Source organism: Silurus aristotelis (genome assembly GCF_946808225.1).
Source record: "Silurus aristotelis genome assembly, chromosome: 12".
Classification (NCBI taxonomy): domain Eukaryota; kingdom Metazoa; phylum Chordata; class Actinopteri; order Siluriformes; family Siluridae; genus Silurus; species Silurus aristotelis.
The window spans coordinates 24,471,136-24,494,227 of NC_139585.1; the positions used below are offsets into that span (position 1 = coordinate 24,471,136).

The window sequence follows — 23,092 nt, forward strand, 5'->3', positions numbered from 1 at the left end:
TGAGCAAAAATCCCACGGTAGGACCCCCGTGTTTTGCTAGAGAGCATTTGGATGATCCAGAAGAGGATTAGGAGAATGTCATATGGTCAGATGAAACCAAAATAGAACTTTTTGGTAGAAACCTGTCGTGTTTGGAGGAGAAAGAATGCCATACCTACTGTGAAGCATGGGGGTGGAAACATCATGCTTTGGAGGTGTTTTTCTGCAAAGGGACCAGGACTGTGCAAAATAAAGAATGAATGGGGACATGTATTGTAAGATTTTGAGTGATTTTGTCATTTTGTCTCATAGTTGAAGTGTACCTATGATGAAAATTACAGGCGCCTCTCATCTTTTTAAGTGGGAGAACTTGCACAATTGGTGGCTGACTAAATACTATTTCTGCCCCACAGGGTGTGTGTGTGTGTGTGTGTGTGTATATATATATATATATATATATATATAAAATCTGTTGTATTTATTATCTTATGTTCCAGTTACCAGCGTGACATTAAAACAGGACGTAATATGCCTACTTTTTACTTAAGTTCATGTCAGAGCCCAAACTTCTTGTAGTGTAGTGTAGTCAGTACTTCAGCTTTTACCAGCCTTTTAAAACCGGTATCTGTACTCCTGCTTGAGTGAAGGATGTGTGAACTTTTGCCACCTCAGTTCCTGGGATAGTCCATGAATCCACCATAATGAACGAATGGAGAGCCCTACAGTGACATCCACTGAATTGTTTATTGTTTAACCCCAATCATTTGTTCTCAAAAATACTTTGTTATTGATATAAAACATTATTATATTATATCTTTTACATTTGACATTTTGACAACATCTCTTCATCATGGTACCTGTTGGTGGATATTTTAGGCAGAAAGTGAAAATTTTCTTCTTATAAATTGACATGTTAGAAGCAGGAGAAGTTGGTAAGTGTAAGGATTTGAGCGAGTTTGACAACATGGCTAGACGACTGTGTCTGAGCATCCCCAAAAACTGCAGCTCTTGTGGGTTGTTCCTGGTCTGCAGTGGTCAGTATCTATCAAACGTGCTCCAAGAAAGGATCAGTACAAAAAAAATTCAACAACACAATATTAGGCAAGTGGTTTTAATGTTATGGCTGATAAGTATATTTGTGTGCCACAATTATTTGGCACCCTTTTGAATTCATATGATGTTTAAATTCTTTGTTAAAGTTCCATCATTGTTCAGGTTATCAGCTGTTCCCTGATGGACACTTCAGTGCAGAACTTTTTTAAGTTAAAATTATCATGGAACCATTATCGCAATTAATTAGTCTAAATCCATTTTCATGGTTTCTTGAGTTTAACCATCTAGGAACCTCATGGATCTGTAAACTGTTCAGGTTGAACCATCATCAGCTGCAGGGAGCAAATGAAGATAGTTCAATCCAGAGTCTGAAATGGTCTCAGGGAGTTTTTCACATTAAGATGTTAAATATGTCAATGTTTAGAAATGACATATTTCTGTCAAGCTGCGTTGTCCATGATTCAACATGCTCTTCAAAGTCAAATAGATCTGAACTGAATTGAGAGAACAATCTAGAACTCTATCATCATTTACAAAAAATGAAGAAAAAAAAAAGAAATCATTTAAATCCAAAGCTCAATCTTTTTGGACATTTTGTTTATTTGTTGGTGTTTATTGAAGTTTTATTAGTACAGTGGTGGAGACATACTGAGACGGTTTACATTGGAAAGCTGTTTCAGTGGCCAAGCAGTACAAAAGCTTTTTGTCGCATCTATATAGTTCTTCCCCAGGAGAAAAAAAAAAAAAGACAAAAAACGGTACGAAGTTCAATTTCCTCATCAAAATAGAACACTCGTGTGCACTGGTGAGATGCTATGGAATGATGGGAATTCCTTCTCAGTCGTCTGGTTGGTTAGAAGTAGTGTATGTGTTGTAAGACTGAAAATTTGAATTTAGTACTGTAGAATATTAGGCAAAATAAAGTGGTCGGTCTATTCGAGTTCACATGATAGGGATGTTTCTTCGGAATACATTGGATGGACATCTACGCTATATGGTCAAAAGCATCTGGTTTTGCCAGCTATATATGGTTCTTCCCCAAACTGTTGCCACACAGCTGGAGGCACACAATTGTATACAATGTCTTTTGATGCAGTAGCATTAAATTCTTCCTTGAACTAGGAGACCCAAAGTTTTTCCAGCATGGCAGTGCCTCTGCACACAAAGCCAGCTCCATGAAGATATGCTTTACATGGGTTGGAGTGAAAGATCTTGAGTGGCCTTTTATAGAGCTCTGATCTCGACCCTACTGGGATGAGCTGGAATGCTGGCTGCACCCCAGGTCTCCTCGCTTCACCTACCTGGCTTTTCTAAATCTCCACGAAGAAGAGTGGAGATAATAACAGCAAAGGACTAAATGTGGAATGGGATGTTTAAAAAGCACATACGAATCTTATGATCAGTTGTACATATCGTTTTTTTTTTTGTTTTTTTATCCCATTCAGCAGGAAGATTTGGATCATGCTCATACTGACCACAAATGCAAAAATGAACCTAGTTCTGCTTTTATTTCTTATTTATTTCTTTAATCCCTGATGATAAGTAATTTGGATTTGTGAAACCAAATTAAATGCACTACCATGAGGCCACAGTGTGAATACATTCAAACTTATCACTGTGCTGTCCAACTACATTCAAATATTGAAGAGATTATTTGGACAAAAAGAAAAATTAAGATATTGTGCAGCAATATAAATGGTGGAAATAGAGAACGTAGTAATCGTTGCTGGCTTAAGTCGTCCACCGATCCAATATATGACAAAAAATATCTATTTCAACGTCTTTGTACTCTGTTCACAGTTTAAAACGTTAGTGAACTCGTTTTTTTTCCCCCCTCCCACTAATCAGATAAACAAGGTTTTGAAAAGTTTTTTGTGCACACATAAAATCCTGCTAAATTTAATTAAAAAGAAAAATGTCCACAGGTGTCTCATCTCGGTTCAGCCCGCTGTGGGTGCAAATATTCACAGTAAAACAATACACAGTATATTACAATTAGTTCTGCACAACTGCTGGGAAGAACAGGCCATTTCTATGAACATTGTTGATGTGTAAAAAAAGCTATAAAAAAAAAATCCATTTGTCAATGAGTTGCTTGAAATTGAATTTCAGTTTTGCAAAAAAAAAAAAAAAAAGTACAAAAATTTTTTAACCAAACAAAACTTAAATTGTGCTGTTAGTGCAATCAAGGCAACTTGCTACATCACTGACGTAACCATGGAAGAGTAAATAAAGGGGGAAAAAAAGAAAGTGACTCAATTTTATCTATAGTGTATCTGTACGAAGCTTAAGTCTGGATGGAGAGGATCTGAAACTGAATGAAATATTTTTTTTTTTACAAATGAATTGTCAGCTGTATAGTCAATAAAAGTAAGAAGAATAATAGTACAATATTAGAAAATATATATTTTATGTATAAATATTATAAAATGCCATTAGAAAAGAAGTTGTGCCATTCTAACTTCCATTTTATTTGCCAATTAAAGCAATGCATTAAGGCATTTTGTGTGTGTGTGTGTGTGTGTGTGTGTGTGTGTGTGCTTTTGTTCCCACAAAACTAAAGCTGATCCATCACTTGAGCTCAAACTTCAGCATCATAATTTCACCATCGTATAAGGATTGTATGACGCACCAGTATGACGTAGTGTCTTTTTTTTTTCTTTTCCCAAATATTTTTTTGCATAAAATATGTTCGAATCATTTTTAAGACACGGAAAATCTAAAGAGACGCGACGTAGTTATAAAGTATTGCAATTCTATAAAAAATAAAACCTCTGGATTTTAATTTTCCTAGGCACAACCTTGATTTTCACGTGCCTCTTTCGGGCGGAAGGATATGCGTCTCCTTTATCCCTGTTCCTAAACAAAGGAATGTCTCATAAATATCTTCTGTATAAATACGTCTACGCAAATATTCAAATGTCCAAATAAATACATCTGCAATGTGACATCTTTGAAAGAAAGCAAAACGGGTCACGTGTCAATATTGTTAGTAGTATTCGGGAACAAAAATAAAACAGCCATGAAGATGGAAATTTTCATATAGGGGGCAGCAATGAGTCAATTTTAAACTGAACAAATTTTTACACAGGGAAAGTATGTTGAATTATGCGCACCACATAACTATACATTTTTGTGGTCATTCGTTAAGGAAATAAAAAAGCAATGGTGACATGCTGAGACCTAAACTGAATGTAAAATTGTTTAGTATTTTAATCCATGGACTTGCAGCTAAGACATACTCTCACATTATAGACAATGATATATTCTGATACAACATTGTATCTTGATGGTCTAAATAAATTAAAATGTTTCTTTAAATAAAATGGGGATGAAAAACAGAACAAAATGGTAAAAAAAAAAAAAAAAAAAAAAGAGTAGAACAAAAGGCACTTGCATGCAGTCCAAAAAATATATATATATATGGCAAGCCAAAGGTGACAAAACTATACTACTCAAGATGCTGTGTGAGCATTTATAAATATTTACAATAGCACATTTAGATACTATGACGGAGTTTTAGTGCCACGTGAAAAAAAATTTAACCACGAGGATAAAGTCGTCGCAGTACAAGGATAAAATCTTATTATTTTGAGAATTAAGTAAAAACTACGAGAATAAAGTTGTAGCTGTATGAGAATGAAGTCAAAATTACAAGCTTATAATATGAATCCATAAACCACAGCATGTTGGGATCTCCAGGGTTGATTTCCACGTGAGAAACATCTCTTAGAATTTAATGTAGATGTAACCATCGATATTCTTGGAGTCAACCACTGGTCACCATACAAGTCTGCACAAAAAGCAATTTCCTCAATGTTTGTCTGATTTTTTTTCTTCTGAATAAATTAAGTTTCGCTTTGTTCACTAATTATAACTCCGAGCTCATACGCCAAAAGACAAAGAATTTCCTAAAGTAGGATCTAACCAAATCTTCCACATTCAGTTAATGCGAAACAGCGAAACGTTTCTCACAATTCTGTGTTTTTTCTTAAAATATTACCACTTTAATATCGTAATGCTGCAACTTTATACTCAAAAATATTCCGAATTTATTTTTGCAATTTTGATTTTATTCTCAAAATGTTTACATTTTATTCTTAAAGTTACAGTGTATTCTCAACTTTATTCCCGTAATTTCAGCTTTATTCTCGTATAGCTACGGCTTTGTTCTCGTAATTTCAGCTTTATTCTCGTATAACTACGGCTTTAGTCTTGTAATTTCAGCTTTATTCTCGTATAGCTACGCCTTTATTCTCGTAATTTCAGCTTCATTCTCGTATAGCCACGGCTTTAGTCTTGTAATTTCAGCTTTATTCTCGTAATTTTGACGTTATTCTCAAAATATCTCGCCGTTATTCTTGTATTGTCACAACTTTAATCTCGTAAACTTAGATTTGTCTTTTTTTTCCCCTTTTTTTTTACGTGGCACAATAAAACGCCGTCATGTGGTGGGGAGGTTTTTTGTGTGTGTGTGAGCACTTCAGGAGTGTTCACACCACGTGCTGGAAAGACATTTTTCGAAGCAGTAGTGTAATATTTACAATTGAATTCGCTGTTGGATTTATTTTAGATGTTTTGTTTGAATGGATTCGGTTAGTTTGGTATAGGTTATTTCCAGTAATTCCTTCCCACATTCCTTCCCACGACATAAAGTTTCAAGTTTTGGACCAGAACAAGCATTTTTTTTTTTTTTTTACTGTAGGAAGAACATATTGAGTGTTATTTGAGGAAGTCATCTTGGAGCTTTATTTGATCCTGTTGGCTGTGCGTCTTGTGGAAAACCACATCGTAGATAATTTTGGATGTGAAGTGCTTCATGTTCTTGCTCAATCTATACCTGGCTGTATGGTTTACCTAATAGGGCTCCCTGGTCAGCTTCACCAGTGCTCAAGGTGGAGGTCCATGGCTGAATTCAGTCCAATGTCACTCACATCCAGGAACTCTGTGTTGAAGATACTGGGTGCTGATGGAGCCATGCTGCTGCTGAATGCCGTGGCTGAGCTTGGAGGAGTTAAGTCCAACCACTCCATGCTTTCCCATGGTGATTCTGAGAACGTCATGCCGAGCCCTTGGTTGTCCGTGGGCACTGGCGAGACTTTGGTCGCCATGGGAGACAGAGGCGTGCCCATCATGTCCCTGTTGCTGAGCAACTTGTCGTCATGGTGATGACCTGCAAAGGAGTCTCCTATCTTCTCCAGCTGGCCCTCCTCTGTGCTCAACTTGACAGGCATAATGTCCCCATGGCGTATCAAGGGGCTCAGAAGCACCTCCAGGTGGCACTCGGTATGCCCTGTAGCATGCCCATATTGCACATCAGAGGGCGGAAGGTGGCTGAAGTGGCGATGAAACTTTGGAATGGGCGTTGCACTGGTGGCAGTGTTGCTGGCCGAAACTGTAAGGTGAGGCACAACTTTGGTTACAGGGGACCTCTCCTCTTTGGCGTTAGCTGGAATTTCTTGATGGGGGAGGGGAGATGGGGGCAGTGCGGGAAGAGGGGAAGGACATTACAGCATTTATCAGAGTAGGTTCGATTATGGATTGGGAGTAGGGAACTATAAGGGGCATTGTACTTTTATACATTGGATACTTACCTCCACTTTCAATTAGGACATCAAGGAGTTCGTCCATTTGCTGACTTCTGGTCATCTGCTGGAATAAAATAGTGCCCTGATGTAACTAATTAATCATGCAAACATTTGGTTTTAGGTTCTGTCATTTGGCACTTAGGTTAAATTCATTATACACAGTTGGACACAGCCGTTATGCTAAGCCACAAAAATTTCGATTTTGAATATCTTTTTTTATTCTCATGGCAAGAATATTGATAAATGAGGGGTGTTCAAGTCAAACCGGGACTTCAAAGAGTGGAAACTGCTTTTATTTTTCAACATACTCCCCTGCTAGATTTATACACCTATCCCAGCGTTTAGCTGACGTCTGGAACCTAAAACACCTAAACCATCCCAGGACAGCCTGCTTTACTTCATCATCCGGGCATATGGGCAGCCCTCACATTTAGAACGACAATGCCAGAGACATATTTTGAAAATGTAGTTTTAAATATGTATCTGTATTTGATATTTGGCTTTCAAATTCGAACTTCCCTTAGTTATTAATAGAGGTCGAGGTAGGATTTGGTAGTGTTTGGGAAGGGGGGAGGTCAGCGACTACCCCATCGCCTGTGAGTAGTTCAGAGGGTTCAGTTTTAGTGGAATGTGAAGCGTCACATTTTTGCCATCGACCCTTCCGTTGTTACGGTTCAACGTTTCAGTGATGTCCCTTAGCCCCCATGCTCACCAGATTTGTCTGTCTGCAATTTCATTCTTTGGGGCTCCCTCAAATCGAAAGTCTACGTTCAAAAACCTTGTTCAGTAGACAAGCTGAAAGTTGGTTTTCGTGAAGAAATTGCAACTGTCCCAGAAGAATTGTTGGTAAGTGCGATGCAGAACTTTGAGGAGAGGCTCCGGTTGTGTGTACAGCAAAGACGTCATCTTTCTGATATATTCTTCTGTAATTAAATAATAAATGTATACCTATCAAAACATTTATTACAGATTGTTTTGGTGGTAATAAAACATTTTTATATTTACATTTACATTTGCGGCATTTAGCAGACGCCCTTATCCAGTACAAAAGTGCTTTAAATCTCTAGTAATAAATAAATCTACACTGGTATGCAAGATTACAAACTTAATATAAATATAACTCCAATTCTACAAACTTGGAAAGTGCTAATTGGAAAGTGCTAATTATATTGAAAATCAACCGAGTTACACTTATTTAAAAAACATGCGTTCTCTTTTGCACCACCCTGTACCATGACCATACTGTTTTTCCGGCTTCAGTCCCCTGTAATTATGACAGTGGCCTCTAGAGGCGAATCTAATCTAAGCTCATTTATAAATATATTTATTAATTCCTAGATGCATATTTATTTCCTTTAGCACATTGTGATAATTTTGTACTGTTTTTTTTTTCTTCATTATTTTTTTAATTAATTTCTCTCTTTTTTTTTTCCAGTATTCATTAGTATTCAGTATTCTGGTATCAGCAAGAACGATGCAACCAAGCTATCGATATCGGTAAAATCCACTATTTGTCAACCTCAACTTATTAACATAGCCTAATTATTTGTAATTATTATATGATTGTAAGAATGCTCTTTCAATAGGCTATATATCTCGTAACAAACAAATTTAGCATTAGGAGGCATAATAAATTCATATAAATTCATTATAAAATACACAATAATACTGGTAGTCACTCTGGCCTATGTAATTTTCTGTTACTGACCGACCCGGCCCCTGGGAACCCATGCTTTACATCTTTAAAATTTTTTACTGCGGCCGAGTGTCTCATCACCGTACTGTGCTTGAATTCTTCTATAGGTATCAGTGGGTTTTACGCCTATGTTCACAAGAAACATGACATGTACGCCCCCTATCAGTAAAAGGACACACTAGCTACTTACTTCTTTGTGTATTACCATCAAAGTGGCATCCATTTTCGTACCTGTAAAATTAAAGGTCCCGGTGTGACTTGAGCGCCCCCTCATAGTTTAAATCAAATTCCTTTTTTTTTGACAATAGGTATACACTTTTTGGGTGTCATTTCTCTTGGTTGTTATTTTTAAGGCAAATACCAGCCAGGAAGCTCTCTAATCATACAGCACAGCTGTTTCTGTATTAGGGTGCTGTTCATGCAATGTGAAAGAAGAGGAGTGTGCGATCGTGGGGGTGGCATAGAAGAGAAAAAAGTGTTTGTGATTTCTGTGTGGATGAGCAATGCCAGAAGCTGGAGTGATGGTAGAAGGCATGAGGCTCAGCTGGTCTTGGGACTCCTTTACCTGCTTCACTGCATCCTCATAGCATGGGGGCTGTTTAATGGCAGATGCAGTAGAGTCTGAGCTACAGAAGGTAGTGGTGGAGGTGGCGCACGTTTGGTCAATGTGCCTGGGAGAGTGTAATATTGCCATCTATATGAGGAGATAGGGTGAAACGTTATACCTCAAATGTGGAAGAGGGACCAGATAAAGGCTGAGAAGTTTTCACAAGATCACGCTCGGGCGGAGCAGGCATTATATGTGTTTGGCCATGAGAAGGGGTAAAAGGATCAATTGTTCAATGCTTTCCTCGCTTTCTGTCCTGGAATCATTCGTCAACATTGAAAAATAGCAGGTAGCTGTGATTTGTCCTTTTATCTTGTGTGAGTTTGGCATGTGATATGACCACATGATCAGGTTCATGCACATGTGACTTGTAATATTCATTCAGTTCACTGAATAATGGGGTGATGTAAACATGTGACCAGTGTATTCACTGATGATTGTGGAGACTTTTAAAACTTAGTGTGTGTGTGTGTGTATATATATATATATATATATATATATATATATATATATATATATATATATATATATATATATATATATATATATATATATAGTATCTTACAAAAGTGAGTACACACCTCGCATTTCAGCAAACATTGTAGTATATCTTCTGTGGGGACAATACTATAGAGTTTACTGTCCTCCAAAAATAACTTAATATACAGCCATTATTGTCTGAATAACTTGCAACACCCTAAGTGATAACAGATGTACATCATGTAACCATGCAAAGCCACATGTAATATTCATCATGTCCATGTTTTTGCATGCTTTACAGTACCATACATGTTTGTGTATCTTGTATTAGAGCAGTTACAGTACAATAGCCAGGGGCATAAAGAGTTTTTTCCATAAGGGGTTCCACTTGAAACAGACCTCACAATGGTCGATTAAAGTAGTTGAGTCCTCGTGCTGTGCGTCAGGTGCAGAAGCTGGCTTAAAAAAAAAAGACGCATGAGTGCTGCCAGCATTACTGGATTACTAGAACCATGTCCTGTGGTCTGATGAGACTTAGATAAACTTGTTTGGTGTCCAGCATGTGTGGCAACGCCCTGGTGAGGAGGACCAAGAAAATTGGTGGTAGTAGCATCATGGTCTGGGGCTGCATGAGTGCTGCTAGTACTGGGGAGCTGCAGTTCATTTAAGGAAACATTGAATCCGACATGTACTGTCACATTCTGAAGCTGAACATGATGCCCTCCCGTCAGAAATTAGGCCGAACTGCAGTTTTTCCAAGATGATAACTGCCTTGCTGAGGAAGCTGAAGGTGATTAAGTTGTCAAGTATATCTTCAAACCTGAACCCCTACTGAGCACCTGTGGGGCATCCTCAAGTGAAAGGTGGAGAAGATTGCAGCAGTTTCGTGATGTCATTATGGAGGAGTGGAAGAGGATCCCAGCAACAAACTGTGCAGCTCTGGTGAATTTCATGCCCAGGAGAATTAGGGCAGTGGTGGAAACCAATGGTGCTCACACAAAAGATTGACACTTTTGGACACAGTTTTGACTAGGGTTTACTCACTTTTGCTGCCAGTTATTTAGACAATAATGGCTGTAGGTTGAGTTAAATTTAGGACAGTAAATCTATACTGCTATACAAGCTGCTGTAAAATTTATCCAATTTTCATTTCTATAGTATTTTTCCCTTGAAAGATGGTTTCTGAAATGTGATATATGCTCACTTTTGTGAGATACTGTATACATTACTGTAGAAAGATTGGCTTTGTGGCCACAGATAGAAGAAAAATTAGAAGAATAGTATTTGTGACGGCTTTTTCAGGTAGGTCTTTTGCATGACTATAGTTAAGACTGGGATATAGTGGACTAATCTGGTCTCCTTACAAACCTTTTGCTGCATGTTTGGAGTTTTTCCCTTAGAAGACCCTCTGGGGTTTAGGTTGTTCTCGTTGCTTGAATAGACTTGCTGCAAACTTCTTTGGTCAGCTGAATAGGTGCAGCTCACAGATTGAGCAACATTCTTCCGCTGGAGCTGTCATAAGGGGCAAAATTTTATAAGATTTGTTATAGAAACCTTAAGTAAAAAGTCTTATAAATCTATAAACTTAACAGTTATATTCCATGTGCCTTGATGCCTTCATCAGAAAAAGATTTGTACAATGCATGTACCTGCATGGGATGTGGTCTGGCGCCATTGTGGGTGCAGCTGTCCCTACCCAAGGGAGGTGTGAGCAGAAATGGATGACTAGGAGAGGAGGGAATGCTGTTGGGCTGTGGGCTGCTTGAGTTCTTGGTCACGGGTGAGTCTTGAGGAGAGCACTGAGGGCTTAGATAGGACGGGAGACCAGAAGGACTTCGAGACGAGGGTATGTCCAGGTTTTGAAGGCCACCACCTAGGCTACAGTGTCCCATTGGCTCCATGCAGCTGTTTGAAGGCCCATTCTTTGGCTGCTTGGAGGCCATTGGACAGCTGGAGGCCACATGCTCTTGCTTGATGGAAACACCAAAGAAGTGCTGCATTTGGCTCGGGGGCTGCAAGTGTATTGGCTCCTGCAAGCCATGACTGTGCTTCCGTTTATGCAATTGCATCCGCAGCTCCTCCACCTGCCGTTGCTCCTGGTGTAACTTCCATGTCAGCTCCTCGATCACCTTCTGCTTCTCCACCAACATCTTGTCCTTCTCAGTGTCCAGGCCTGATTCACCATGCAGGCAGTTCCCCAAGTTCGGGTTGTCCTCTGAACTAAGTTGAGCCGGTGATGGCTGCAGGCCGAACTGCGGAGAAGACATAGTGACGTCGCTGAAACTGTCAGGAAGAGAGCCACTGACCGACAGATCAGAGGAGGCAGGAGAGATGGGTGGGGTGGATGTATTACTGCAAAATGGGTAATACCCCCCTACATGGGACAAAGTACCGGAAGAACTTGGGGATTGGTAGGAGGAGAGCGAGCCAGTGGGAGTAACTGGGAAAGTAACGGTTGTGATATCACCGGCGCTAGAGGGAGAAGCAGAGGTAGAGTCTTTATAGGGCCTCAGCCTTTCTATAAGGGCAGTCTTGGTGCCTGATACTGGAAGACCTCGTATTCTTAGCTGCTGCCGAAGCTCAGATACCTGTTGGCAGGAGAAAAAAAACACTGTATCACTGGTATCAAGTTTTTTTACTTTATTTTTACATCTGTAAAGACTGCACATAATAATGTCACATAGATTTGCAAAGGTCTGTCACTTGTCTCCTGACAAGTACCTTTAGGTCATCAAGGTTAGAGGGCAAAGGCCCTGGTCTGACTGGAGTTATGTTGGATGTGCTGCAGTATGTGGTCTTCACAGGAGATGAGGAGCTGATGCTGTCTGTACTGGTGGCACCACTGGAACTGCATTGCGTTTGCTGCTCGCCGGTCTGCCTAAGGGACATTTACTCAATCAGCTCAGACAAACCTTTAATTCCCAGCTAGAAGTCTGCATTTGGAATATCCTAAACCATATCTAAAGTGTCAAAAATATTTACATAAGACTCACTTGGTTGACAGATGCTGGTGTACAGGCTGGTAGCTAAAGCTCTGGCTTTGTGGACATTGGGACTGGTGTGAATGGTTTTGCTGCTGATGCTTCTGCTGGCTGAGAATTTGCAGCTGCAGGAAGAGCTGCTGCTGCTGCAGTAGCCGGGCGTAGGCTGAGTCCATTGGAGGAGGAGACTTTTCTGCTTTCTGGTCTGGCGGAATGTACTGGTGGTACTTCAGCTTTTTCACTTTCGGCTTAACATCTTTGGGCTTCTTATTGCGATTTTTGTCTGTTGTTTTCGACTAGTTCATGGTCAAAGAGGGCAAATGAAATATAGTGAGGTTTGTGGTTATTATAATTATGGTATCATTACATTTGTGTTTATAGGCATTAAATAATGACTATATTGAATAATTGTATATATACACTAATTACTGATATAGCAGTTTTACTGGTATAATTGTTTGGCAGTAAAATGTAAACAATATTTTTTATTAATTATACAATGATGTATTTGCAGACAATATTTGGAGGAAAGGTTTGCCCTACCTTAATTATTGCAGGGACTGGAATGGGTGGAGCTGTCTGGTTGTTTGCCACAGGTAGACCTTCTTCTTGGTTTTGAACAGTTGACTCTCTGGTTTGTGACCCCTTAACAGCAAAGCTTGAGAACTTAGCAAGAGAACTGACAGTAATTAAAACATGTAAAAGCCATTACATTTATTAAATTGCCACAGAGGGCAGATTTCTTAATGTTATTTCAGACACTTAAGCTGCATTGTGTGAAATCCTGGTGATTTGCAGTCTTATCCTAATAGTTTAATCAGTGTAGTGTGTATTATAGTATGTAAGTGTAATTTATCACCTGTGTAGGGCCTGTGGTCAGTGAGGGGGATGGAATACCACTGCTGGCCTTGCTCTCTGCCAAAGGCCCGGCTGAGCTCTGGGACTCGTCACTTAGGGGCTGTTCAGGAGACAGGCTCTCGCTGTTGCTGTCCTCCTCAAATGCATACGAGTCCTCCTGCTTCGGAAACTTCCCATGATTCACTAGAAACATAACACATGGACAAAACTGTACCAAAACACTGCAACTCATAAGAAGCAATAGAAAACGCTGAACTCAGGCCCACAAAATAAAAGCTAATTAAAGACAGAAAAACGAGCAAATAATTCTTAGATTGAAGTTATGACTGATATACTGTAAATCAAAACAAACGTTACTAAGAGGACTCTAAAGCATGTGTCTGTGTGAATATTTGGGATATTGTCTTTTTTTCCATGTTTGGACCCAAAATCCTACTGTGCCTCATTTTTGTTCAATCATTGCTCAATAGTGCTATTTGTTTTTAATTTGCACCTAGTCAAAGCATTTGGCTGCCATGGTGCCATGATGTAGATGGAGCAGTTGGAGAGGACCACTTCATCCTAAAGGGGTACCTTGATAGTACTGAGCATCTCTTTCGTATCAAGAGAGGTCAGCCTTGGGGCTATGAGAGGGACAGTGTGTAATGCCAGGGTGCTCTGAGATGGGTAATGGTGTGTGTGTGTGTGTGTGTGTGTGTGTGTGTGTGTGTGTGTGTGTGTGCTGACGCTTGTGACTCGTTCAGTATCTAAGCATGTGACCTGCCAAGAGTGTGGGCCCTGGTTTCAATCATGACAGACACTCTGCCTGCAGTGTGCTGGGTGCAAACACTTTGTACCCTCCCCCAAGACTAACTGCTGTCCAGCAACCGAAGTGTAAGTGTTTTTTTCCTTTCACCTGTTGATGTTAGACCTGACTGGACATTGCAAATAGAGACGGCTGACCTCTACCTGTCTGCTTTGACCAAAGTGTTCAAAGTATTCTGCCCCATCTGATAAAAAAAAAATATACGAGGGGATAAATGTACCAAATGTTGCTCCAAGAAATAGATAAATTGCACCAGAGTGTGTATATATACAAATACTGGAGACTTTTCAGATTACAGAGAGCTTGGATTTACCCTACGGGGGAACATTGTAAAATCTCAGCGCTCCTTTGCTTATTTAAAAGCCTGCAGGTCTAATAATCAAACCCGGAGAGTAGGTCACGGGAGTGTTACAGGATGGGGGTCTCAGTACTGTGGACAGCTGCAGAGCGGCACAGTCCCCCCCTTAGACACCTTTGTAGGTGGCTTGGTGGAGCCACATAAATCATGATGAGTCAAAACAGTGCAGTGAAAGGCCACGTTCATTTGATCTTTAGAGAAAAGGGTGGGTCCAAATACAGCTGCTGTTTGTCTCAATAAAACATGCTCAACTATCCTGGAGAGGTAATGTAAACTAAAGGTCCTCTGCCTTATGGTCAGCTTATGCAATACATTTACAGACAAGTCAGAGAAGAAAACAGAGTGTTTACTTCTGGGTATGTCTAAAAACACTGGCTGTAGCAGAGTCTGAACGGACAAAGTGCGGTTACGCTGCATAGTAAACACAACACCGAGTTAATGCTCGTGCGTTGGAGCCGATGGCCTCCTAAATCAAGTAGTGTTTGGTGAGGATTGTCAGGAATCTTGCTAAATATTGCTCGGTGGGAGTATTTTTTTTGGGGTCAGTGAGTCATCGCCAGAGCATGAAAATGGCTTGAAAATATTTTCCTTCACATTTCCTTTAGATTTCAGATAGAACGTGTGAACTGAAAGCAAGGACTAGTTTGTAATATCCGCTAGTGTCAACCTAACACTTTTTGGTACCTTTTAAAGCTGCCTCTTTAACTGTTGAATCGACGGGTATTATGTTCTTCTCGACCAATTCCAATGGACCTGGTCTCAGGGCGATTTTCTCGTTAAGGTTGTCAGCCAGTCGGGCACGCTTAAGTTTGCTCTGCGAGTCTTGAGCAGGACTTTCGCTGGCCATGTCTGCATGGTAACACAGCAATCATAAGCAGCGTTAATCCCGATACAAACCTTCCACTTGCATGCATACACCATGTAGCAAATGGTAGCGTTTTCTAGATAAACAGTTATTGTCTGGCCGTCCAAGACACGCCTCACCCATGATACTGATCAGTCATTGTGGATCAAGCAGCCGAAAAAGCATTGTTGTAGGAAGAGGACTGCCTATACAAACCATTGTGTTGTTTTTAAATAGTGTAAATAAGAATGGGGTAAACAATAAAGGTCCTACCTTGTAGAATGTGCATGTTAACCAGCTCTGACTTCTCCGGTCTACTTCGGATTTTATGCTTTAAATAATCTCCAGTCTGCGAAATAATCAACAATTAGTGCGTGAAGGACAACAGAACTGATGCCATTATTTATTTAATTTGTGCACAATACCAGGCAATTTCTCTATAATCCTTATTTGTTTTTCAAATAGCATAGGAGTCTCCTCCTGGCAGACATGGCACGTGCCAAGGAGTAATGTTTAATTTTGCTTCCGAAAGATAAAGTAGCATTTTTTTTCCTGACCTTGGAGCGTTCAAGACTTTTCCTCTGTTCATGGAATGCAGCTGGACTCTTCAGGGCTGGAAAAATAAATGAGAAAGAACTAAATAAATGAGTAGGAACTAGCCGTCTATGTCAGCAAGCCTGCCTGTGTCCTTGTTGTCAATAAATCTTAGATAAATAAGCTCTGTTTCCTCATCTGTCTACCTTTTGGACAAATTCATCGCCCTCAGTTACAGTGTTGATTGAAATGGCTTGCCTGATCAACACTATTGAACAAATTATTGTAAATAGACTGATTCGTTCTTGCTTAAATGCTCAGGCAAAGCAATATGATGTCAGAAGGATTTCCAGCCATATACAGTTGGAGAAGATACACCACAGGTATACTCCCAATGTTAACATATTGTTTCCCACCCATGTTATCTAATAGACGGACTCTCTGGAGAAGATAACTGCAATGTGGTTAAAGTGTTTAAACCTATTGTTAGAGCCCTGCCTGATTATGTAGCACTAACGATGCTGATTAGATTAGAATTGTTAGATTTCTGCTAAGCCTCACTCTAAGAGATCATCCAGACTTCTTGGCTTCTTTGGTTTCTAAAGAATGAGGTCATAAAATGATCTTGTGAAATGCCAGTTATACAAAGTGGATTAATACTGGTTGAAGCTTGGTAGGCTTGGATATATTTAGACCAGTTCCATATAGCCAGGTAATATGTTTATTTATTTATTTGTTTGTTTGTTACTAGTATTAATGACTAATTATTCGTGGTTTATTTATTTATTTATTAATTTTTTTACACATAATCAAGTTAGTATATTAAGGGGTCCAAGCACCAAAATCAGCTCTAACCTAATGTGATTATTTTTGTATTTAATTTACTGTTAAAGAGGTCCATGGCTAAAAAACAAGTACAATTGTGATTTTCTTTTGTATGTGCTTTTAACCATAGGCAAAAAATGTTTCTCTGTTAAATTTGGTACAGCTGCAAATGCTTAGTTAAGCTCTAAAGTCAATACACTGTTAATATTGTATTTAATCTGTTAGATATAATGATGATAATTTACCAGTAATCCTTCTACCAGTAGAAAAAAAGCCACAATGATGCCATTTTAATGAAAGTTGATCATTTAAATGCATAATCAGGACCATTACTCTTGTCTTGTATTTTCTGGTTTGGAATGGCACTTTATTTCCAAATTGTACTCACTATATCAAAATATGTATTTTGCAAAGTTGCCCATAGAAAAACTGCAGTTCATCTGAAATTGTTCATTGCCTTGGCCCTAAACTGTAGACAGTTATATGTTTATTTTTCCTCCTCTCTCAGTGTGAAGGGGGGGTTAAGAAAAGCGAGGCCTTTAAATTAATCTGCTAAGATTTCCGCTGAATGTAAAGCCATATTCCTGAACAGTTAGTTAAGATAGGGTGAAATAAGACTCATAAAAAGGCCGCAAGCTCCTCCCGGCCACACGCCAAACAGCCTCGAGAGGCCTGACTGCTGCTTTCAAGTGCCTAATAAACACCAGATGTTCACGGGGGGATATATATATATATATATATATATATATATATATATATATATATATATATATATATATATATATGGTCAGTATGTGTGTGTATGGGGTGTGCATACACACACATACTGACCATCCTTCCAGACAACCAAAGAGTGTCTGAAATATTCTGTCCATAAAAGAATGTAGCAGATTTAGTCATTTCAGCCTCACGTATGCTCTGTGAAACATTAAGGTGCACTTTGGCAAGCTGGAACACACATGTGGAAAATTGTAATGCGGAGAGGTTGTAAAGAGGAACCAACCTGGAAGAACGCTGACATTCTACAGTCAGATACTTATGATAAGAGTCGTCTATAGCTATATTGTTTAGCTACATTATTAATTGTAATTATATATATTTATAGATAGATAGATAGATAGATAGATAGATAGATAGATAGATAGATAGATAGATAGATAGATAGATAGATAGATAGATGCCCATTTCAGCTGGTTGCCTTGTTGATAGCAGCTGTGGTAAATGTCCAGCTACATTCACTTCTGGCCCGTAATCAATTGATAAACAGACGCTGAAAATTCTTTTTAAAGGACTGCAGGCTGGCCAATTGTGATTTTGGGGGCATTTATCTTTGGCAGTCGCCCAGAGATTGATAGGGCTGGGCAGGCCTCTGGATTCCTTTCCTGTGCGCACTTACGCCAGTTATCTTCCCACTGGAGCCTTTCTGCCTGCTATACCATTCAGCAACATGTCTCTGTATATCAACATCAAGAGCAAAATACACTGCGAGTAAGCCGGGACTCCAGACTCTAACTGCGCTGCACGTGCCTGTATGTGTTTGCAGGTTATAAGAGTGTGACTAAGTAGTATAATAAAGGCATAGAGTTGACACATGAGGGGCAAATTTTTTGCCTTTTTGAGATTTACTTCATATCATTATTCTGATATACAAATAACCTGTACCTAATGCTTGAAGGACGTCTAAACAGAGTGTAAATGTCAGCAAGCTCACTGACGCTTTACTGATATACATATTAAAGTACGATGAATCTGATGAGCACGGGTGGCAAAACCGAGGCATGATTTCCACGTAGCTGGTACACTCGTCCTGCTCGTGGCCCCAGTGCTTCTTGAGCAAAGAGCATTCCACCGAAGTCAGCCTGTACCACAGAACGTGCACAAAGAAATATGATTTATTTATTATAGCACTAAGATGTTTATCACTTGCACAGGCTGTAACTTTTTTATTCTTCCCTGGAAGACCTGGATGCCAAACATTGCTCTACATCCTCTGAAAAGACTGACACTTCTGGCCAGGTGCACTCTTAACATCTGAGCTGTTTTTGATTCTCCAAATTTATGGGATAATCTTCCACTTTTTCCTTTCTTTCTCTTTTTTGTTTTTAACCACTTCTCTGTTTGCTTCCCAGTTAGAATGACGCATCTCAGGAATGGCACTTGGAAGAATGGAGTAGACGGGGGGGGTTGTGGCTTAGTGATGAGTGTGAAAAAAGAGGTGTTACTCACGAGGCATGATGCCCTGGTCTGCTAACTGCTCTCGCGTCCTCCTCTGCTGGAGCCTCAACTGCAGAACTGCGAGTAGAGGTAGGGTGGGAAAAACAAGAGAAGAGGCAGATAGAAAAAGAGAGGCAGAGAGAGAAAGAGAGAGAGAGAGATTGAACGTTTGACTAACCATGAAGCAAAACTAAAGAATGAACTGTAAATCTGTGTCTGGCCAAGGGAACACATCATTCCCTGCAGGCATGCAGAGATAGTGGAGTGTCTTTCCTCTGTCCCGCTCAAAGACCGGCATCACACACATACACAAAGCAGCAAACGAGCTAAGCGAGCAGTTCATACGTTTACGACCCTCCTCTTCACTGGCCATCACGCCCACGAGGACCACACACTGTAGTGAGAGTTGTTTAAAAGCCAGGAGCCGTGTTTATCATAGACCTACATCCTGTTTTTAGAAATATTTGTGGCTCTGTTGCTTTCTTTGTTTTGGGTGGCGTGTCTCACATCGGGATAGCGGATTGTCAGCGTGTCAGCTCCGGGTCACTACACAAGAAGTCAGTATGAGATTATCGGTCGAGAAATATCAGTATATTACTGTACAAAAAGGAATTTTTGCACTCATGGATCACACGGTTGGCATCTTTTCATATTTGATTGTGGAGGACATGCTAAAACCACAGACACACTCACACACTCACACACATGAAAACAGTCTCCGTGCAGCACATCTGCTTCTCTTCTGAACACATTTTGGGCAAGATGAAACTAAGGCCCACTGCCAAGCACAGAAGAGTGGACTGTTAATGGGCAAAGAGGTGGACAGTGCAGGCTAAGCCTGGCTGATTTTTGGCACCAGAAATGATCCTCTCTCACCCAGAACAGCACTGGCAGTTCTCACAAGTCCAATACCTAGAAGCAGTTTTGGACAGCTTTTTTTTTTTTTGTTACAAGCTTGTTTTGGAAGTCGTTTGAATGAATCTGGGTCATGAAATAAACATTTACGTTACAATCCACAACTCTCTTTTCCGAGGTCTGAAAAAAATTGAGGCAGCCTTACAATGAGTGCAACAGGTGAATTATATAAATATATAAATATACTGTGTATATATATATATATATATATATATATATATATATATATATATATATATGCAGAGGTAGAAATATAGCTTTGAGCCTGCATCTGAGATTGCTTCCTGGCAGCATCAGGATTATTTGGCGATCTTTGTGTTTTGGGATTAGGGGTGGAGGAGAGGCTTGATGAAGAATGCCAAACCCCTTGATTGCCCTAAATAATTAAACTCTCCTCTATAAGAACCATCACAGGTTCACAGACACTCTGGATCGAATAACCTCAGCAATAAGAACCATATGAGCTGACTTAATGGCCGAAAATAGCTGCACCAGTTGTCTTGAGGGCATATATCTAAAATAAAAAAATAAAGATAAAGCTCATTCCTAACTAACAGTTTTGCATACGCATCTGCTGTTGAATTAATCATGTCCTGAAATCTTTTCCTGGTTTGTTACATGTTGTAGAATAATAAAAGTTTTTCCCAGTGCTGGGAAACACGGTGCAGTTCATCTGAGGAAGAATAAACAAATCCCGAGGCCTTTGATGTGAAACGCTCTTTTGGTAAATAGCAATAAGTTAGTAATCTTGACATGATGCAGATGGCTTGAAGATATTTGTATCCATATGATCAGCGTGCTTCTGTTGTGGATGACGTATCCCAGCCGTATAGTTCATGACACCGGTAACAACATACTTGGCTATGGGCAAGCCCAGCTGTTTGGCTTTTTGCATCAAGTCACGGTTGTCTTGTGGGCCGCTGGCATCTTGTTCGCGCTCGCTCTGTAGATCGAGAGCATATCTATACAGTAGACTCGAGGTCAAATCAAGACCTAACCCCAGATAAGAGACTCAAGGTAAATGCAGTAGCTTGCAATAATCATGTTATTTATGCAAGTTAGGGGGGAAAAAGATCAGGGTGGGAGGATATGATAAACTCGCTTTGACTCACCAGAAGGCTCACGGAGTTATTAAGCTGTCAGTAATTTGAGAATACCACACACATGGCCAAGCACACAACCAACACATGCAGTTGAGCACAGTTTAACCCGGTGAAGGCTTTTTGTGGTCTTAATACTTAGTCTAATCCAAGTAGCGTAATTAGTAATGGCAGTGCTTGTTTACTAGGAGCTGAAACCACACTGGAAACTATCTATGGTCTACCTGATAAGTTTGCTTTCAATCAAATACCCAATATTTTCGATCGTAGATACAATGTCTACTGGAATCTATATAAAAATGCTGTCTCAAAGAAGTCGAGCCAGTTAAAGAAGTCCACCGGTTAAAGGGACGCATGTATACTATCAGCTGATACGGACGATTAAACACCTTGAGAACCTACAAAAGAACCTAGTCACATGACTGCACCCGGAGAGTTCTCAGCTGGCCACCAATTCCTGCACCATTCACCTTTCAATCTCTCAGCATTTGGTACAGCACAGTAAATGTAATGGACAGTTATGTAATTAGACAATTCCGCCCATCCCGTACAGCCACTAATGAAGTTCCTCAAAGGGGACCTCATTTGGACCACAAGGGACTCACTGGTCGATCTCTATCTACCCTGCTTTCTCTCACGCACACACACTCGTGCAAAACTAATGGCAGCCAATGTGCATTTTGGAAGCAAAGAGCAAAACCTATATCTTCTTGTAAACAGTGCAACATCTGTATAGCATTATAGCACTAATACAAGCTGGTCAAAATAAGCCTTTTTTTTTGCCACTCTGTAAACCCAAGATCTACTCTACTCTTCCTCTGGACTCAAGGGTCATTTCCTTTGTGTCACTGCTTTAAACAACAGGAGGGAAACGCTCAATTTTGCCTGTAATTTTGGGTGAGCAAAAAATGTAAAGCAGGCTGTTGAAAAAATAAAAAAACAAAACAATAAAAAGCCTCAGAAAGCGAAGTGCAATTGACCCTTCAGTCGCTTTTGTCAACAAGTTGTCTATGTAGCGTCTTTAAATATTTGTCACAGACAAAACTATGCCTGTGTCAGTAACATTGATGTCAGAGAGGTGGCAGTATTGTTCACAACAGATGCGTTTTCTAGACCAGATTCCAGGATTCTTCCGAGAGAAGTGCTGCAAGCCGACTACTATATAAACACGAGTGCAAAAGAGAAACTTCTTAGTTCTTGAAAAGAATGACAAGGGAGGCAGATATAAATGGAATACCGAGTAAAAAACAATACAAAAATTTAGTCTGCATTTTCAGCAGCACTTCAACCAGCCCTTGAGACATGGTAAGGTCATGTCAAACTGCCATCTTTGTCATTTGGATAACCTTTGACCCCGGTCTCACATCACTTCATACTACTGGAAGGCAACCATCACCATCAACTACAATCTGCAGTACAAAAAACTACAGACATAAAACGCATAATTACGAAAAAAAAAAACCAAAATAAATCTTTTATGTTTTACAAATTCATAGCTTTTAATATATTTTTTAAAAGAATTCCATTCTCAAATGTTATCAATATTTAATGTGTATAAATTTAATAAACAACAAGTAGGTGAGAAAGCAACGGGCTTGAAATGTCTTACCTGATCTAAATTTGCTGCGAATCAGTACGGAGTGTTCAGATCCCAGCAGGGTCATTCTGGTCACAGTAAGATTCCAGTGTCAGCGCATTAACCGAGCAGTTAGCTTACTTCTGTCCAGTTGGAGAGAGTGTCATTAACGGTGTGCCCCCCCCCTTTCCCGACAGACCGAGCAAGCAGAGAAGTGTCAAACTTGTAACACGTGTAAAAGCTGAGCGCAAGATGACCGCAGAGTGTCAGCCAGGCTGCTTGACTCTTCAGAGTGGCTACGGTTCCATGTAGCAGTGGGGGCTCCACTCAATGAGAGAGGAACTGATAGGACTGTGCTGCTGGGAGGGTCTTAAACCAGAGGAGAGTGCACTGAGCCCTCCTCCAGCTCCACTACTGAGTTCTTCCTCGGCACGGACAGGGCTGCCCCTACTGTTCGTCAGCATGCGAGCCCACCACACACACATAAACATACACACATCAAAACACATACACCCACAGGGATCAGCAGGTGTCGATGCTGAGAATTAAGATGTTCCTCAGTAAAACCGCCTTCTTTTTTTCAAATCGGCTGTGAAATGCGCGCCATCCGGCCGTCTGGGATTCGTTTGAAATTGATGTCATAATACATTTTCTCCTCAGAAAATCATCACAACCAATA

The 23,092-nt window shown here is 39.9% G+C and overlaps 1 protein-coding gene across 16 annotated transcripts in view; it reads right to left on the reverse strand.

Moving 5' to 3' along the window:
• Window positions 1–5,595: 5,595 nt before the first annotated feature.
• myocd (myocardin) overlaps window positions 5,596–23,092 on the reverse strand; it is a 107,667-nt gene continuing 90,170 nt past the window's right edge. For 2 of the 16 annotated variants that reach the window (XM_083556912.1, XM_083556920.1), the window contains exons 4-16: window positions 18,835–18,900; window positions 15,807–15,862; window positions 15,523–15,598; window positions 15,090–15,254; window positions 13,244–13,425; window positions 12,928–13,050; window positions 12,397–12,680; window positions 12,125–12,281; window positions 11,053–11,991; window positions 10,772–10,915; window positions 8,882–9,010; window positions 6,627–6,684; window positions 5,596–6,490 (exon numbers count right to left, since the gene is read on the reverse strand). In XM_083556912.1, coding sequence (XP_083413038.1) covers window positions 5,913–6,490; window positions 6,627–6,684; window positions 8,882–9,010; window positions 10,772–10,915; window positions 11,053–11,991; window positions 12,125–12,281; window positions 12,397–12,680; window positions 12,928–13,050; window positions 13,244–13,425; window positions 15,090–15,254; window positions 15,523–15,598; window positions 15,807–15,862; window positions 18,835–18,900 — 2,957 coding nt within the window. In that variant the 3' untranslated portion in view covers window positions 5,596–5,912. Of the gene's footprint in view, window positions 6,491–6,626; window positions 6,685–8,881; window positions 9,011–10,771; window positions 10,916–11,052; window positions 11,992–12,124; window positions 12,282–12,396; window positions 12,681–12,927; window positions 13,051–13,243; window positions 13,426–15,089; window positions 15,255–15,522; window positions 15,599–15,806; window positions 15,863–18,834; window positions 18,901–22,446; window positions 22,817–23,092 lie in introns of those variants that run through there. The other 14 variants (XM_083556916.1, XM_083556917.1, XM_083556922.1 and 11 more) reach the window with 14 other exon arrangements.